Source organism: Pararge aegeria, chromosome 11 (assembly GCF_905163445.1).
Source record: "Pararge aegeria chromosome 11, ilParAegt1.1, whole genome shotgun sequence".
Classification (NCBI taxonomy): domain Eukaryota; kingdom Metazoa; phylum Arthropoda; class Insecta; order Lepidoptera; family Nymphalidae; genus Pararge; species Pararge aegeria.
Genome location: NC_053190.1, coordinates 18,115,361 through 18,135,722, shown reverse-complemented (window position 1 = coordinate 18,135,722; position 20,362 = coordinate 18,115,361). Strand labels below are relative to the sequence as shown.

Genomic DNA, 20,362 nt, shown 5'->3' with positions numbered 1-20,362 from the left:
GCTTACAAACGTCGACCCACTATACTTCACTTCATTTCGAAAAATGTATTACTAGCTGTTACCCGCGACTTCGTCTGCGTTTGATTTGGTTTTTGATGTGGCATTCAATTTAATTGTAATTCTAAAAAATTTTTAAGTATTCAGTATCGCTAAGCCTTAAATGAGGGGTTTGCTGCTGTCCGCTGAGGAGTTCTGTCCTTTATCCATATTATCAGATCTACACATTCATCAGATCTACACAGTTTGGGCAAAATTAAACACATATTATAACCTCTATAGTACAAAAATAATTATTAATTCATTAAATCGGTAATAATTTGTCGGAGTTATGGTGTAAAATCGTCAAACACTTTTATCCCCTCTCCCAAGGGAACCGAGCTTATTGTCGGGATAGAAAGTATCCTATATTACTTCTAACACTGCCAAGAATATGTGTACAAAGTTTCATGAGGATCGGTTAAGTAGTTTTTGCGTGAAAGCGTAACAAACAAACTTACATTGACATTTATAATATTAGTAGGGATAAACAACTTCAACTTAACCTCTTATTTTTTTCTTTACCTGGACCTGCAATTTATATATAGTGTTGGGCTTTAAGTTACAGTTAGGCTAGGGATGGCGGTATCCCTTATTTTCTCAAACACTAGGGCCACAGAATTAAGAACGTACACCGTGTGTCAAGTACACACGGTGTACTTGACACACATCATTCTGTTTAGCAGTTTATGATGATAATTTTACCTCGGAAGTGCGTGAGGCGTTTTCACTGATTTTTGACATAATGCACTGCATGCGCTAGTTTCTAAATACGGGTTAATCTGTACCTAGGGTACAACATCTGGCAGAGCGGTGTCGCTGAAGCATCCTTTCTCGGTTTCCATCGTTGATAAGTATACTTAATCCGAAATAAAAGCTAGTGTTCAGCGAAAGTAGCGAATGTGCGGACAGACTAATAGCCGAGTCATTACGCCGGCGTTACATCATCGTTTAATGCTTGTATTAGCGATGTAGGTACCGCAGTAGCATAATGTTACTTCTGCCTAGTGTTTCTACATGACTATTAAGAATACAAATAGTTTTTTACTTATTACCTACCGCGTTGGGTGTCTGTGTCATAGCGCTCCAACAAATTGACTCGTATCAATGCTGTTATTGTGTTACATACATATCGCTTATTGACGGGCGGCCTTTCTTTTGTTAACGAAGCTGCCTTTGCCTGTACCTTTATTTATAAAAAGGCATCTTATTTCAGATTGGCCAAAGTTTTTAATAATCTGTGATCGATATAAGTATCATGGTGTAGTAGGAATTCCAAATAACAGGAATCCAGATAAAAAATATACTTAAAAAAATTGGCGGGAAATGGACTCAGTGGAGATACTTAAATAAAAGTAAAATAGTTTTTATGGTTTGAGTTAAGTAGTATAGAATGCCGTTTTTGCCTCACTTCTGAAACCGGGCGAAGCCCGGTTTCCCTCATCCTGAAACCAATCCACCATCGAAATTTTTTTGAGGATTCTAATAAGATTCTTATTGGATTTTGATGAAAATCTAACTAATTCCAATTGCGTTATATAGGTCAAAATACTATCTCATAGCACTCATATATGCGCCGACTCTACCTCACTACCTCAGGTTTTTACCTAAGTCTGTGGATTCTAATTCATATTGGAATATAGTTCCTGGATGAGTGTAATGCGTATTGGGATAAGTTCCAATACGCATTACACTATAGCAGATATAACTTTTTTTATTAACTTTACTATTCGATATAGGTATATTCGAATTCTAACAAGTTTCTAAAACCAAAGCTATTATTCTAATTATTATTAGATTTTCTCGTACTTTAAATTAGTAATTCAAATTATCGTAATTTCAATTAGTAAATTCATACTTTGATAAGATGAAACCAAAATATATAAACTTAACATATTTCAGCGTTATCAAAATAATTACGTTTTGATTAAGTTTATTAAGGTCTCAATATGTGATATTGATTAAGTATATGCAGATAATATTTGGAAAATAAGAATATTTACAACTTATTAAAATAGGTTTATGAAAACATTACGTACGATAGGTTTAACATATTACAGAATTATTAAAATGATTTTGGTTTCATTAAGTTTATTAAGGACTTTATATTACGATAGGTTTAACAACAGCATTATCAAATGGATTTTCGTTTGATTAAGTTTATTAAGAACTCTATATTTGATATTACGATAGGTTTAACATATTACAGAATTATTAAAATGATTTTGGTTTCATTAAGTTTATTAAGGACTTTATATTACGATAGGTTTAACATATTACAGCATTATCAAATGGATTTTCGTTTGATTAAGTTTATTAAGAACTCTATATTTGATATTACGATAGGTTTAACATATTACAGCATTATCAAAATGATTTTGGTTTGATTAAGTGTATTAAAGACTCGATAATTCTTATTGACAAAGGATATGCACATCATGTTTGAAACATTAGAATATTTATAACAAAAAAAAGAGAATTTCTTAGTAGAGCATCGTTTAAAATAAGACAATGTATTGTTAATAAATTATTTTCGTCTCGGAAAGATTCCAAAGTTTTTTTAATTCTATTTTATGGAGCACTGTAATAAATAACACGCAAGTAACCTTTCCCAAAGTATTTTTTGTTGCACATTCCTCGTTACAAACAATAAACCTACCTGATTGCAGACAAGAACTTACTTGTTCAACTCAAAAAAAAAAAATATATATTGTTCGTTGGAACATTATCTAAAGAATTTTTTTTATTTAACTATACGAAACACCGTAATAAATAACCCAACCTTTCCTTTGTCAAAGTATTTTTATTGTCCATTCCTAGTTACATGCAATAAACAGCAACGGTAGTTTAAATGATTAATTAAAGACAAGAACAAACTTGTATTATAAAAATGTGCGTATAAAACGTTTCACTCAACCATACAAGCCATAAGTTTATCCAGTGTCCAACTGTTAGTATCTAACCCAGTGTTTTAAAAGTCTTTAAGGCATAAGTTTATTCAGTGTCAGACTGTTAGTATCCAACCCAGTGTTTTAAAAGTCTACTTATTAAACACTTACTAAGATCGACCAGTGGTGTGAAACAACATTTATTCATCATGGAGGTAAGAATCACATACGTTTGTCTTTTTTTATCTATTCGTAACTTATAATTGAATCTTTACGATGTGGAACTGTTATGAATCTAATTAATATTTTGTTTTAATCGTGATCTCATATTTATTCTAGAATTCACCGAATGATGAATATACTTTAAAGCACTTCTATTACCCACTCAATATATCAGATGATCAAGATATGAGTGACAATAACAAGACCGCAATGAGAAGGAGCAACAGTATAGATGCTTTTTTTGAAAAGCAAAAGAAAAAGAAGAGACAGTCAAAGTCTTCATGTGTAGCGCAAGCAAGTGACGGGGGCCTATCATATATCTCATCCAACGACGATGACAGTATCAGTGCAACACATCTAATCAAAATAGACATCTATGACATGAAGAGAATTAAAGATGTTTCGCCTCTTGAATACTGGAAATATGCAGATTTGCGATTAAAGTACTACGTTGAATCTGCTGGTGATAAGCACTATCAAAGCATGCGAGATATTATATACAACATTACAAAGCAAATCGCTGGGAAGCATGACTGTAAAAAATACTTTATTGACAGAGATAACCAGAAACAATAAGTATTCTCTGAACCAGCGGTCGGTAAACATCACAAAGTAAAAAGACCCTCTATATAAACGTAGTTGTATTTTATTTTGTATTTTGCTTTACAATTTATTTGAAAACAATAATGGGACTATTAAAAAGTACTTTACAAACAGTAAAAAAAAATAACAATATGAAATCCCACTCCAACCATTCGGATAGACAAATAATGCGGTGGTTCATTTCGTCAGATCCGTCATTCCATATTCAAACGTTCTACGAAACTACACGATGACAACTGAGTTCAGCAACATTTCTTTCGAGGAAGAAATGGTTACGTTGTGTGAAGAAGTGGAGACGAAAATAAACTCCTTTGTTGAAAAAATAGTTGAAGATATGGATATCGATCAGCAGTTGCACGATTTATGTGAGAACATGGAACGCGAGCATAAGGGGTATTCCAGTCCAATATTACCCTTAAACATAGGACTGATGATGACAGCTCTTCGTGAGGACTATGTTATTTATTATGAAGAAGAAACTGATCAAGATCCGTCTCATTCTTTCTGGTCACAGTGTACACAAAAGTTATAGTTAATACTTTAAGATATATTTTTCATTGTATAATATAATGTGACATTTGTAACTTTGTTAAAATAAAAAACTATAATTTTTCGATTTTTTTTTATTTCATCTCTTTATAAATAAAGTCTTAAACATAGATTGAACAAGTTGATCATTATATAAAGTATTATCAGAAAATAAATTTAGAAATTTTGACATTGAGATATTATTAAATTTAAAATAAATATAAACTAAACAATATATTCCGCAAAATGAGCTAAAATAGTTCTGAAGTACTTTATCGTTGTGAATCCACTTTTTACAGTTAGTTTTTAGGAACATTTCATGGTAATCCATTGGTTTGCGACCAAACGAGTCAAAATATTCACCGACACCATTAGTATCAACATATATTGCTACCCAATGAGATCCAGGTTTTGTATCAGGATCTAAATTGGATATTAAATATGCTGGTGCTGTTAAATATATCGGTATCTTATTAGCAGCAAAAACATTTAAGTGAGTACTTGGATCGATAATTTTTAAATAGTTCTCAATCTCTGTGGTGTCCATTGGAAGTTTATAAAAAAAATTAAAAGCAAATAAAGAATCTTCTCTATATAATGGTTGTTTATGAAATGACTTGAAAATTAAATATTATCTTTATTTATATTATCTTAACTGTTATAGTCTAAACTTACATCTCGATTTTTATTTATTTCAATTACATTATCAAACTCTGCGTAAACTATGCAATTCACAGTTGTCGTTAAAGCTCTTTCAAATCGAACCTCAAATCTTACACTGCCCCGTTTAATGAGGTTCCAGTGAGAGTTTGAATTAGCAGACAAATCGGGGGTTAAATCAAAAGCAAAAAGACAATACCCATTATTATAATCCTCTTTAGAGACATCATTTCCATCATTCAAAAAATGAATTCCTGTTCCAGAGAATAAAGTATGATATGCACTTGTAAACACATTATCATCAAATGATGGTGTTAATGTTTTAGATGGTATGGATTGACCATCAACATATAAACCGAACAAGTTAAGTCCATGATTTCCAAAATTAAAAGGATTAGTATTTAGAGTTCCATTAAAAGCAGAGTTTCCTACGAATCCAATAATACATCTTTTGGGTATTTGTCCTAAAAACACATTATCTAGCATTTTACCCTGGATTCCAGATGGAATGGTTAACACTTTAACTTCAGCACGAGTGACAGGATATTTTGCAGTTGTAGTAGCTAACACTTTTTCATGCGCAATTAATACACTAGGATTGATCCGAACTTTACGCATTATAAGGCTAGCACTAGATAAATGCACTTTGAATTTACTATCTATAGATGAACACATAAGATTAAAACTATCTTTAGAACGTACGAGTTTTAGACGCATTTCAACACCATTGATTAAAAACTTGTCTTGATTAAAAATATCAGCATGTATATGGCCAATCATTTCAATAGTTTGACTTTCCTTTGCTAATTCTTCTCTTTTTGCATATCCCTGGTTTGAAGCATCACATGAATCCATTTTAGAAGCCGTATCTTTATACCAAAGACCACAAGTAAGGTGAGATTTTTTAGCAGCTGTACCATAATTAAGCAAAGTCTCGATGTAAGCTCGATATCCATAAGTGTTGTTTGGAGGTGTTACGAGCTTTTGATTTAAATATATGTCAACCTGACTAAAAAGTGAGTGAAGCCAATTGTTAACAGGAGCAACATTAGAAGCACTTGAAATGTTACTTGAATCGGTATTCTGAACTTTGGCTTTTATGTGCAGTAGGGTATGAGATAAATCAATGTAATCATCACCATTTCCTGGTACTAAAAATTCAATTGGTCCATCATCGGTCAATGATGAAATGGGGTTGTAATGAATCCATTGACCTCCCTCAATACTAGTCTGAGTCGATGGTAGAGCAAATAAATCCAACTCTGATTTTACGCATTCACAAGAATTATGGTGTAAAAATGACATTTTTAAATTTTAACTTTTAAAAAAAATATCCTGAATATTACTATGTTTAATTTTCTTAGAACCTTTCTGTTTGAGAGTGTTTTTGGAAGTGACACGTTTTCTTTTTTGCCGTCTAATTTTATATCCTGATCCGTTCATGATGGACTCAATTTTTTTATCAGCTTTTTGTTTTAGATTCGAAGTTGCTGTTTTAAAACGTGATCTGATAGATTCATCTATTGGTTGTACATTCAACATGTCGGATAATAAACCCACACCAGCATTCAGAGCTTCTTTACCGACAACTTTTGCACCATTTTTCAAAAGTGGAAGAACAGATCTAAATAATCCACCCAAAAAACTACCTATACCATGACCCCGCTGATACGGTGCACCCTTGTAAATTGCACCTATACCTGTACCAGCTTGATGAGAATAATAATGTAAGTATGGGCAAGGCATTTTGAATGGAAGTTTTTTCACTTGATTCTCTTAAAATGTACTTTAATACACGTCGTCCCAAACTGGAATGGTACTTTTCGACCTGTACTCGTTCTTATATCTATTTCTATTACATAAAACTCTCTTCGCATGAGAGGTAGGTAATGAGGTGGTGAAAAAATATGCATTTTGTTTGCCCCGTATACATAGACTGTAGGATCAAGTGGAACGATTCTAAGAAGAGGGGCCATAACATCTCCAACAATTTGTGGTTCGATAATATCACAATAAATAAACAATTGAGAGGGTAATCCTAATTTTAAATTATAAGGATATGTTCCAGTTTTATTTTGAATTAGATTTGTATTTGGTTCAAACCCTAGCTGTAAACATAACTTGGTTGACAACTTAAGTACATCAATTGCATTATCCATACATACTACTGATACTTGACTTTTTATTTCATCATAATTAAACATAAGTTGAGTATCAGTATGTTTGTTTAATTCAGCTACAAGATGTTGAATGCTATCATAATTCATAGCAGGAATATAGCTTCTATAGTGTACTAATGAAATTATATCTTCATCAGGTATCATAATCCATTTTGATGTATAAATAACGTTTTCTGATTCCCGAACTGTATACATAGTACAAGGATATTGAATTTCAACAACTCCAATATACCATTCTCCTTCCAAAATAAGTGATTTTGGTAATTTGGTTGAGAACTTGGTCGTCGTGTTTTCTGGGAAGTACTCCATTGAACTATTACTAAGTAAGGTTAAATAAAAATTTTCTTCCATCATAACTTTTTAAGGCTGGATTCTAAAATCCAACTGTTAAACTTATCCGGATAACCTTTCCACTTGACAAGCAATTGTTTTCTGTTACCTGAATAGCGAGAGCATAGTATTTTATCAATATTATATTGAGTGGTGGGGTCATATGTTACTTTTTGCAATTCATCCTCATAGAAAGTACCTACAATAGGCTCATCTTGAAGATCTGTGATGGTATAGACCACCTTACGCATACTATTTTTTATACCCGTTATTATAAATATTTCATCACTCCAATTAGTTTCATATCCTTTTTGGAAAATGTGTTTATATTTCGTTATCCTCACGTGATCACCGATTGAAAACTTAGTCTGCTTTGTAACACTAACTTTATTGTTGAGGCTTCCATATAAATTGTTCCATACTTTCATGATATTATCTACATTAACTTCAAATGGACACATTTTTATACTGGAATGAAAGCTATGGTTATAAGCATAGAGTAAATCTTGTAAAACATTAATATAAGTATAGGTATTTTTGTGAGTGAAATAACGCCACATTCTGGTTTTTAGTGTCCTTTGAAATCTCTCAACTATACTAGCTTTAATATCTGGGTTATTGGTTGTATAGTAATTCATATTTTTACTTTTAAAGTATTGTCTAACATCTTTTGACACAAATTCAGTACCTTTATCAGATTGTAAGTGGGTGGGAGTTGCTTTAGCTTCGGTAAATATGCTTTCAAATGCTTGTTTTATATTTTTAGAATTTTTCTTTTTAAGTGCTCTTGCAAAAGCATATTTACTAAAAACATCAATAACACACAGAATATAGTTAAAACCTTCATTATATTGAGAATAAGTACGCATATCGCTTAAATCAGCCTGCCAAAGTTCATTAAAATTAGATAATATGTATTTGTTTCTGGGGAATTTCCGATGCACAGGCTTATGTAACGTATAAGTTTCTTGAGCTTGCAACCACTCTTTTACTTGTTTCCTATTCATTTTACCCTTTAATGCTCTTACCAAGTGATCTATGCTACTGTAACCAGCTGGGTTCGAAATGTCGTAATAGATATCATTTATGTCTAGTATGGATTCCATCTTTCCCAAATGTCGTGTTTTTTTCTTAATGATTTTTGAGTTTCAAGACTCTCACCATCATTTGAGGTACTACGTCTTCTGAATTTTGGTGATTTATTACTAATATTTTCAAAAGCTTGCGGATTACCAATACAAGTCGAAGGAACTTCTATATTTTTTAGAGCAACAATAAATTTTTCCCATCCGATAGGTTTAGGTCGTTTTAATGATCTTAACGTATAATTCACTAGATCAACAATATTACTATCATCTATAACTTCATTATCTAACACTAATACCCCATCATTTTTCCACCTAATTTTGTCTTTATGGTTTAGGAGAGTATTTAACAATATTTCACCCTTTTTTTTGTACGTTTTTGGTATAAGTTTGTTTATATAAGTGGTTGTGTAAGAAATATCAATTGAAGAACCACATGCGTGCTTTTCATCTTCAGAGTCCTCACAAACTGCAGAATAATTGTCTTTGCTCTCCTTTTTAAGCAATTCAGTATCGTGCTTTTGCTCATTCTCTATAGTCACGGGTAGTTTTAATGGTCTCCTCTCTTCTCTGGTAAGGTGAAGATATCTTTGTAAAATTTGCATATACAATGACCATTTTTCACGGTCGTCCATTTTACTTTTTAGTATATTTTTCATTTCTTTGTCTAATCTTGATAATGAGTCTTCATGTATCGTATTTTCTGATTTTAAGCGTTCAATTACCTCTGGTTCAATAAGAATCATTTTTTTAGTGTACTCCATTTTTATACTAAGTTAAACAATCCATTCCTCCTTGCTGAATAATAATACGCTTTCTTACTTTACCTTTTCCTTTTTTAATTAATTTTCTTAGAATTGTTTTGTGTTTTTTCAGTTTACCCTTCTCACTATCCTTCAAAGGTACTTTACCATTCAATATATTAAAAATACATTCACTAATGCAATCAATTTCTTCGTCTTTGCAAACTTTTAATAACGCTGTACGATATTTAGGTTTAAGCGTAAGTAAAGCCCTTAATAAATCTTTATGAGTTTTTACACGTCCAAACATTATTATGTTCGTATTTTAATATTTAAATCACATTTGTAGAAAAAAAGCAATTCAGTTTTACTATGCTTAAGATGGGTTCTCTTGCTTCTTTATATTTCGGGGTATCGTCTTTAAAAATTTCTTTGATATATTCACATACACAATTTATTTCCTCTTTTTTAAGAGAACGAAGTAAAATTTTACGATATTTTGGTTTAAATGTTTGCAATGCAAATCTTAACTTTTTTATGTGTAACGTCGTGTTGCCTTCAACCATTATTTGTTACTGACATTAATCGAGTGCTGCACACCATATTTTAAACCCCTTCTTAGGGACATATACTACACAGTCATTAGTAGAGGGGTCAATTTTAGTTTTAAAACGACATGCGTCATTTGTATTTTGTTTCAAATCAACCATTAAGTAGCCATGAGGTTCCACAGTTGCATCTTTATAGGCCTCTTCGACAAATTTTGAATTATCTGGAAACACCTGGCGTGCTAAATGACGTATTTGCGTCCGGTCTCTGGGATTTTTGAAGTAAATAATATAGCTTGTATTCAGAGAAATATCTCGTTGTCCTCTACCTTGATGAAATAAATTTTGTGTAATGTAAAACACGCTTAAATTTCTGTGATGACTACCTTTAGTAAAAATATCAACGATGCGACCATCAGACTCTCGCATGAGATCATCAATTATTACTAAACGCGGTTGCTGACCATCAAACATACTCATTTCAGGAATTCCTTGTACATACGTTACATTTTCTAAATTATAAAGAGGTTGCATTTCATCATAACACCATAAAACTTGAGAAAAATGTGTGCTGCATAAATTAGTACAGTTTTTTAAAAAAGTTGTTACAAAGTTTGATTTACCACAACCACTTGGACCTGCTACTATAGCAGTAAATGGATGTAAAAAATGATACATTTTGTGAAGTGGTACGTGCTGTCTTGGTTATGGTAGAACAGGGAATGGGTTAAAAAAATAATATAACAGTATTTTAAAGTCACAAATATAATATGCTTAATAAAATGTTAATATTACAATGAAATCGATTTTATACACCTTTAATACATAATACAATTATTTGTAGTCTACATTATTTACAGTTTTAATACATCTTTGTATGTCAGCTAAATTATTCATCAATATTAATGATTAAAGAACTTTATAGCTAACATGGCTTTCCTTTTATTTATTATATTTTTCATAGCCTTCTCTGTTGAAAGTAAAAAAATAACATTACTAATAATAATCAAATACATTTAAAAAAAAATTATAACAAATAAGTTTATTAAGTATAGAGAAAACTTGTTCTACAAACAAATACCATCGATAAAACTCATGATTCAGTATTGAGCAAATTAATTTTGTAGTGACCCCAAGCTAATGTTTCAGTAGAGTTATTGATAAAAAATCGTTTTGTATCAGAATGTGAAAGTGATATTTTATTATTTTTTTGGGTAAATATAACATGTTTTATTGATCGAAATCTATACATTTCACATATCTCATTTTTCTTTTTGAATAGAACTGTTTTATAATTTTCCATTTGGAATGTTTTAGTAACTGATTTGTTAACTCCTTTTGCTTTTGCAACGAATTTATCTAATGAATTTATGGCATACATTTTTGATCTTAAACCAACAAATTCTGTGACAATTGTCCCGTTATTTTCATCTTTGAAATAGCCAATTTTTTTTTTATTTAATAAAGGAAAACCATATGTGTTATTAGAACAGTAGTCTGAAGTATCAAAATATTTGTTTAAATCAGGTTTAATATCAGCATAAAAATTGTCAGTAAAAATTTGATATATGAAGCTGTCAGTGTCAGTATACAACATTTTACAATTGGATCCATATTTTTTTTTCATGTAGTTATAGTGGAAATCATACATGAGGGTTTTAGAAATATCTAAAATACAAAGTCCTAAATATATGGGTTTATTGTAAAATAGTTTCGTTTTTTTAAGTTGAATAGCGACAAAATTTTCTGAGAATATTGAAAGGCTATGAAACTCAGGTCTCGCAATAAGTTTTTGAGCACCTCTGACTTTACCCCTATCTTCCCAATGCATACATAATTTAACATCCACTCGTTTTTCAATGTTTTCCATAGTTTTCCCAAATATTGAATTATTCATTAGTTTATAAAAGTCTTTTTCAAAATCGGAATGAGCAGAGGTACGTAGTTTTGTATTTAAATCAATATATTTTTGTAACCAAGGACTCTGTTGAAATTTTAAAATTCTATGGACTTTTTTTAGTTTTAACCCCATTTCAAGAGATTGTTTAAGGTTTCTGTAATGAATTACATATTTATTTTTATCATATAAATTTGGAACTAATTTTAAATGCTTGCTTCCTCCAGCTAAAATATTCTCTGGGCATAGTGGAAAATCGGAATGCAGATTATGCAAATCTTGTGGATATTCTAAATCGACTTCAAGAATATATCCTACATCAGAATCAATTGGAATATTAAAATCAGTATTACAATCCACCCATTCAAAACCACCCGTAGGAAGATACTGAGACATAGCCCAACCATATAAATTGTTAGCATCTAAGTACGTAATATAAGATGATTGAACTTGCTCATCAAAGTTTGGCATAAATTTATTATTAGCTTGTGCATAACGGTTGCTGCATTGGGAGACACCACCACGTATACCGGATTTTACAAAAGCTATTTTATCAAAATCTGTTAGTAGCTCTAATGTCACTTGTGTATACTTCAACATTGCATCCCAACTAAGTCCCGGTGCTGTATAATATTGAACGGGATCTAAATCATATGTTTTAATACATACGTTTCTAAAATTTTCAAATATATCAGTTAAAAGAAGTACATCTGTTTTTAGGTATAAGTCAGAATAGTCACCCATATCACGACATTTAAAATGAACCCAAACTTCCGTAACATGTCTATAATCCTCATTTGATACTGCACTGTTAGTTAGTGTATTAAAAAACTGTTCTTGTGTGGGAAGTGACGTTAACTTTAAAGATTCAAATGAAGTCATAAAATCATAGGGATATATACCTTTACGTTTTAAATAACGAAGATCATCAATATTTTGAAAATTCCTACTCAGTTCAGTAAAGTTTTCATCATTTAAATTTTTCGATAACGAATCTATACTACATGACAAAAATTTCAAAGAATCAATGAACCTTAATTCAATCTTATTAACACCTATTTGTATAATTTTTGAAAAAGAAATATATCGCTCTTTATTTTGGGGTATGACCTTTACTTCACCCTCCGAAAAATTTAATGCATGCACAATGAAATGAGCATCATAGTTACTTAGGTTGTGTAAAATTATGGGAATAAATTTGGGGGTTTCAAACTTTTCTGCACAACTTGTATGACAGACACCTACAAAGGTACCAGTATATTTATTAAAATCTATTTTATGTTCCGAATCGAGATCTTTATCACATATATAACATGTAGTAGTGACAGATATTTTATCCTTCATATCCACCGTGAGGGGAAGAGGGTTAATCACAGTTAAGTTTTGATTAACAATCCGTTTAACGTCTTCGCTTAACCTCTCCATAAATACTTTGGAACAATTATTACCCGTATATGTTTCATACTTAGACAAACTATCATTAAATGCACATTTTATATAGTACCCAAAACTGTATTCATCGTGTCTCTGAATATTTTCAGTATACGAGGTAGATGGATTATTACCACAGCCTTGTATAGGATTTAAAAATGATTCAAAATCTGCATAAATAACAAAAGGTACTTTTAACTTCCTCTCATATTTATCAAACGTCAATTTAGCTCTCGCAGCGTTCGGTAAATCGGTTCGGATGTGATTACAATCATGTTGTTGATGAATTTTCAATTTAGAATTAGTTTCAAAGTAAAGCAGACAACCATCACAAATATGTGTAGCATGTTCATGTAAATTTATTTGTCGGCTGACTAATCGAGAAAGATTTTTTATATAACAATAATGACCATTGGATCCATTGTTAATGAATAATAAATTAACATGATTTTGTTTACGACATTTTGTGAAATATAGTGGACCAATTATTTTCGTAGATTTATTTGTTATATCACGATCAAGACCAAAAACATTTATACTTATATTATTAAAGCACTCAAATTTATTAATATCTTTTAATTTAACCGGGAATGGGATATTTGTGAAATTTAAAGAGTTTTGTTTAGATAAATATGAAGATACTCTGTCTGAATTTTTATTAACTGGATGCAAAGCAGAAAGTATTGCCCATTTAAAACATTGATGATCTTTGTTTTTTACATTAATTATAGCCCGCTTATGTTTAATGTCTAAAGGTAAATCTATATAAGAAGATCCTTTTAATGGGTTAAATTTATTAATGTTTATATCAATATACTTTATTTTTTTAAGACTCCATCCACTGTCTTTCTTTTCAAAATTACTTATTTTATTTGAAATTTCTGTACTGCTACTAGAATAAATAACACTAATGTCATCACCTAAACAAAACATATAATTAAATGTTTGAAAATCAAAAGTATTTTCTATATTTTTTGTTGGTTGTACAAAATCTCCTTGTAAAATAAAATTTACTTTTATTGTAGTATGCTCTTTTAAAGCATTATCAAGCAAATTATATACAGTATTTTTAATTGTGTTAAGAAAGTGCTCAGGAGTTTCGAATATAGAACTAGTTTTAGTGGAATTGGGGATTCTGTACGTTACTATCCGCCGTCCGAAAGCAGTTTCTATTAATTGAACATTATTTAAGTTGGGATTTAAACTTAGAACATTTTTGCTATGAGTCTTGCTTTTAAGATGATTGGTATAATATTTTCTGTTAACATATACTTTGCAGTTAGGGCATTCGATAGTATTATTGTTTGTAGAACTTACAGATGTAGTTGTTTCTTCCTGTATTGGGTTCGTTGTTACCACCGCAGCAGATGTTGAAGGCTCTTGAGAAAATGGACGCTTACTCGAAGAATATTTTGTGACAGCAATTTTTCTTTTTACACCTCCTCCACTTTGTCTTGATCTGAAAATAATTAAAATGATAAAATCAAATAACATATCTTAAAACGCAATAGCATTACTAATACACTAGTAATAATTTACCATTTTTTATACACATTACGCAGTACGCCATCATAGGAAACACGCCATCAATTTCATCGCTTGAAATGGAACACGCGGAAGTAAAGTGATCCGTACAAGGGGTATAAAAAGGTTTTATGTCTGGATCTTCTAACAACCAACTCGGAAGTTTATCACTTATGTACCACAATCGTATATACCTATGCATCTTACTAACCACAAATGGTTTAGTGAATACACTAATGTCATCGTTGGTTAAAGATTCCATAGTGATTATTTTGCTTTCACAGTTTACTACTCAATGAGTAAAACTAAGAATCATCCGAACATTTATATATGGCACGCCCCCACTCTCAGAACAGACAAGATGCAACAAGTATTCTTATGTAATTTAAACAATAATGAAAATATACTCACAAAGCAGCTTGATCGGTTTCTACTTGTATACACAGGTTCACTAAGTCAAATTCAACTTCCGCTGCTTGACATAGCTCAACCATTTCTTCTTCGTAAACAAAGTCGTTGAGTTCGACAGTCATTGTGCAGTTTTGTGTGGTAACTTAGAATATGAAGTACATTTAAGAAAAAGGATAGCTTTTATATTAGTTTCGCTTGCATGAAGCAGTGGGGATAGCAAATAGATAAAGAAAAATATTTTTAAAATACAGGTAATAAGCACTTAAGTTTTCATGGGTTCGTATAGAGGGTCTTTTTACTTTGTGATGTTTACCGACCGCTGGTTCAGAGAATACTTATTGTTTCTGGTTATCTCTGTCAATAAAGTATTTTTTACAGTCATGCTTCCCAGCGATTTGCTTTGTAATGTTGTATATAATATCTCGCATGCTTTGATAGTGCTTATCACCAGCAGATTCAACGTAGTACTTTAATCGCAAATCTGCATATTTCCAGTATTCAAGAGGCGAAACATCTTTAATTCTCTTCATGTCATAGATGTCTATTTTGATTAGATGTGTTGCACTGATACTGTCATCGTCGTTGGATGAGATATATGATAGGCCCCCGTCACTTGCTTGCGCTACACATGAAGACTTTGACTGTCTCTTCTTTTTCTTTTGCTTTTCAAAAAAAGCATCTATACTGTTGCTCCTTCTCATTGCGGTCTTGTTATTGTCACTCATATCTTGATCATCTGATATATTGAGTGGGTAATAGAAGTGCTTTAAAGTATATTCATCATTCGGTGAATTCTAGAATAAATATGAGATCACGATTAAAACAAAATATTAATTAGATTCATAACAGTTCCACATCGTAAAGATTCAATTATAAGTTACGAATAGATAAAAAAAGACAAACGTATGTGATTCTTACCTCCATGATGAATAAATGTTGTTTCACACCACTGGTCGATCTTAGTAAGTGTTTAATAAGTAGACTTTTAAAACACTGGGTTGGATACTAACAGTCTGACACTGAATAAACTTATGCCTTAAAGACTTTTAAAACACTGGGTTAGATACTAACAGTTGGACACTGGATAAACTTATGGCTTGTATGGTTGAGTGAAACGTTTTATACGCACATTTTTATAATACAAGTTTGTTCTTGTCTTTAATTAATCATTTAAACTACCGTTGCTGTTTATTGCATGTAACTAGGAATGGACAATAAAAATACTTTGACAAAGGAAAGGTTGGGTTATTTATTACGGTGTTTCGTATAGTTAAATAAAAAAAATTCTTTAGATAATGTTCCAACGAACAATATATATTTTTTTTTTTTGAGTTGAACAAGTAAGTTCTTGTCTGCAATCAGGTAGGTTTATTGTTTGTAACGAGGAATGTGCAACAAAAAATACTTTGGGAAAGGTTACTTGCGTGTTATTTATTACAGTGCTCCATAAAATAGAATTAAAAAAACTTTGGAATCTTTCCGAGACGAAAATAATTTATTAACAATACATTGTCTTATTTTAAACGATGCTCTACTAAGAAATTCTCTTTTTTTTGTTATAAATATTCTAATGTTTCAAACATGATGTGCATATCCTTTGTCAATAAGAATTATCGAGTCTTTAATACACTTAATCAAACCAAAATCATTTTGATAATGCTGTAATATGTTAAACCTATCGTAATATCAAATATAGAGTTCTTAATAAACTTAATCAAACGAAAATCCATTTGATAATGCTGTAATATGTTAAACCTATCGTAATATAAAGTCCTTAATAAACTTAATGAAACCAAAATCATTTTAATAATTCTGTAATATGTTAAACCTATCGTAATATCAAATATAGAGTTCTTAATAAACTTAATCAAACGAAAATCCATTTGATAATGCTGTTGTTAAACCTATCGTAATATAAAGTCCTTAATAAACTTAATGAAACCAAAATCATTTTAATAATTCTGTAATATGTTAAACCTATCGTACGTAATGTTTTCATAAACCTATTTTAATAAGTTGTAAATATTCTTATTTTCCAAATATTATCTGCATATACTTAATCAATATCACATATTGAGACCTTAATAAACTTAATCAAAACGTAATTATTTTGATAACGCTGAAATATGTTAAGTTTATATATTTTGGTTTCATCTTATCAAAGTATGAATTTACTAATTGAAATTACGATAATTTGAATTACTAATTTAAAGTACGAGAAAATCTAATAATAATTAGAATAATAGCTTTGGTTTTAGAAACTTGTTAGAATTCGAATATACCTATATCGAATAGTAAAGTTAATAAAAAAAGTTATATCTGCTATAGTATAATGCGTATTGGAACTTATCCCAATACGCATTACACTCATCCAGGAACTATATTCCAATATGAATTAGAATCCACAGACTTAGGTAAAAACCTGAGGTAGTGAGGTAGAGTCGGCGCATATATGAGTGCTATGAGATAGTATTTTGACCTATATAACGCAATTGGAATTAGTTAGATTTTCATCAAAATCCAATAAGAATCTTATTAGAATCCTCAAAAAAATTTCGATGGTGGATTGGTTTCAGGATGAGGGAAACCGGGCTTCGCCCGGTTTCAGAAGTGAGGCAAAAACGGCATTCTATACTACTGAGTTATGCGGTGATCAGATTAATAAGTAGGATTGTAAATTCAGAATAAGAGGTTTCTTTTACTTCTGACCGAGAAGTTGGTGGGTACAGTCTTCGAGTCTGCTATTTCACGCTGGGACAACTTCTTTCGCGTTAATAAAGATCAAGAAAGTTCCAGCAATCTCATGGCTTAGACTCTAAACATTAGGTATGATATGCTGCTAGATAGCCGATATATCTTTTTGGAGAACCCAAGAGAGACTCTGTTTTAGGCAGGTTCTAATATGATTAAACGATAAGCTATCTTTGGCCTTGGCCTAGCCCTTGTTTTGATTATATATAATAACATACTAGCTGTGCCCTGCGGATTCATCAGCATAAACTTTGGGACGCAGCAAACTGATTCATAGTCTACCAGTACCTTCCTCAATAAATCAGCTACCTAACGTTAAAGGTTTTAATATGTGTTATGATAAATATAGAATAGATATTTTTATCATATAAAATTTATTTAAATTATTGTTAAATGTGATTCTTGGTGTGCAATAAAGTACTTACTGTCTTTCTTTCTTTAGAAATATCATATCGATTAAAGATGCACGTATCCATTGCAAATCATAAATGATCGTCCTCAAAAAAAAAACAAAATATCTTGTCACACAGAGACTCAAATAGAAGAGAGAGATTTAAAGCTTTCATTTACCGTAGCAGTGTACCAATAACTTAATGATTTTTGGGCATGGATAATGCATGCTAATGCAATGGAGATGATGAATCGAAACCCTCGAAAAACCTTTGTTCTAGTTCAACGGGCTAGATTTTATACTCACTTTATTGAAAATAAAATTTCGCTAACACACTAAAAAGATAGGTGAGGTTTAAATCATAACGCTATCGATTAATTATGCATTAGGGTATCTATTACCTATGACAATTATCTTTTTAATAAGGATACGCGATAAAGACAAAATTATTCTTCGATAATGAGGAAAAATTTCAGCATTAAGTGATTAATTAATTAATCATCAGTTTTAATAATAATTGCCAGTGCTTACACTTTCGTTCACGGGCGTGCAAGCTCTCAACAAATTGTAAGACGGCCGGATAACCTACACCAGCAGGGTGAGCACTACTGAACTATTGAACTATTATCGAGTTTACGATTTATAAGAAATCTCAGGGTCTCCTAAGAAAGAACAGGGTCATTCAGCGGTAGGTAGACAGAGCTATGCTCGGAGTCGCGTTACGTGATGAATTCAGTACTAAAGTAATGTAAGTTTTCATGTAAACTAACGTCACTGTCATTTTATATCGAGGACCAAAAGTCAAAATTTGAGTTACTCTATTAGCTCGATATGAGGAGACCCGACGATAAACTAGAGTTTCTGGCCTAAGAACTCATTATGTTTCGATGCTCAAGAGGCAGTGAGCAGAGCACATGGCTCTTAGGACCGTAGGTGGAGTCCTAAGATGCTGGATGGGCGACCGCGCCCTGGAAAGTCCTAGAAGGTGCAACGTTGGTAGACTCCTACTAGGTAGACGGAAGACATCAAGCGACTCGCAAGGAGTCACTGGATAAAAGCAGCCTTCAAAATACCCAGGTTTAGTGGACATCCTTTTGCCCACGATGATGTCAGAGATAGAACCACAAATGATTTGGTTTCACCGTATCTGAAGATAGATATTTAAATCTCTGACATACTTGAATGTCGATGTCACATGTTTTAGGTTAACCACAATTTCTGCTGACTTCCAATGAGTTGGAACCTAAGAACGCTAACAGCTTACGTGTTCGCAGGTGACAAAGATCCAAAATGGTGTCGGCTCAAATGAAAAGTGGCTTGTTGATGGGCTTCGGCTCCTTCATGGTGGTTTCTGGAGCGGTCGCGGCAGTCTTTTGGCCGTCCATGTTCTTCGCACAGCTAAGAAGAGTAAGTAGTTTATTTTTTATCATACATGGTAATACTTTAAGGGATCACATGATGCTGAATGACTGTGCAGCTATATTTTTTAAAGATTAAGTCTTGCCAGGATGTGTCTACCATATAAGAATTCAACTGCACTCGGAATCTCGCTCGACTTCCGCAGGACATGCAAGAAACAAGTTCAGTAAAGTTCCACCCTGTGGACATCCACCTGAAGCGTGGGTGCTAAGTCATGTGCCTTTTCTTTGGCGTGGTGGAAAAGCTTTATTGCTAACTCCGACCGTTGGGCAGGACGGAGGTTATGTGGGACTCTCTCCTCTAAAGGGGTTATTATTACTCTTGTTGGCTTTGTTGTACGCCCGGCTAAACCGTCGTATACCTCTCTGACGAAAAACCGAATAAAACTTACTTGGCTCTGGGATTCGAACCAGCAACGGCCGTTATGTGAAGTGCGAGTAACCTTGCGCTTCGCCACGGAACTCATTAATTACACCGGCACACACGCCCTTCAGACCAGAACACAGCAATACTGCTTGCCTCAGAAATAAGCATTCCGGTAGACCTTACTTCCCCGGACACCATCAGTCACATAAAGCTTTAGAATTGCTGACATCTCTAGGCAAGCGTGCTCTAATTTATCATCAAAGCTTTCCATCTGACAAACTTTACTGCGTATGTCAAAGTGTGTTTGTTAGTTTATTATATTATTAATGATGTTGGAAAAGAACAATCT

General features: G+C 32.0%; 2 protein-coding genes and 1 long non-coding RNA gene across 3 annotated transcripts in view; 2 read left to right on the top strand and 1 right to left on the bottom strand.

Moving 5' to 3' along the window:
* LOC120627252 (protein croquemort-like) overlaps positions 1 to 20,362 on the top strand; it is a 53,878-nt gene that overhangs the window by 2,717 nt on the left and 30,799 nt on the right. Inside the window, exon 2 of the mRNA XM_039895162.1 lies at positions 19,503 to 19,635. Within this exon, the coding sequence (XP_039751096.1) occupies positions 19,519 to 19,635 (117 nt within the window). The 5' untranslated portion in view covers positions 19,503 to 19,518. The remainder of the gene's footprint in view (positions 1 to 19,502; positions 19,636 to 20,362) is intronic.
* Positions 2,730 to 3,830, top strand: LOC120627255. Its single transcript, XM_039895166.1, has 2 exons — positions 2,730 to 3,139; positions 3,264 to 3,830. Exons 1-2 carry the CDS (start codon positions 3,134 to 3,136, stop codon positions 3,720 to 3,722), a joined length of 465 nt encoding a protein of 154 aa, XP_039751100.1. The 5' UTR covers positions 2,730 to 3,133; the 3' UTR covers positions 3,723 to 3,830.
* On the bottom strand, positions 14,522 to 16,414 carry LOC120627256. Its single transcript, XR_005658902.1, has 3 exons — positions 16,005 to 16,414; positions 15,087 to 15,880; positions 14,522 to 14,610 (listed from the first exon to the last, which is right to left on the bottom strand). It is a non-coding gene; the product is annotated as an uncharacterized LOC120627256 (long non-coding RNA).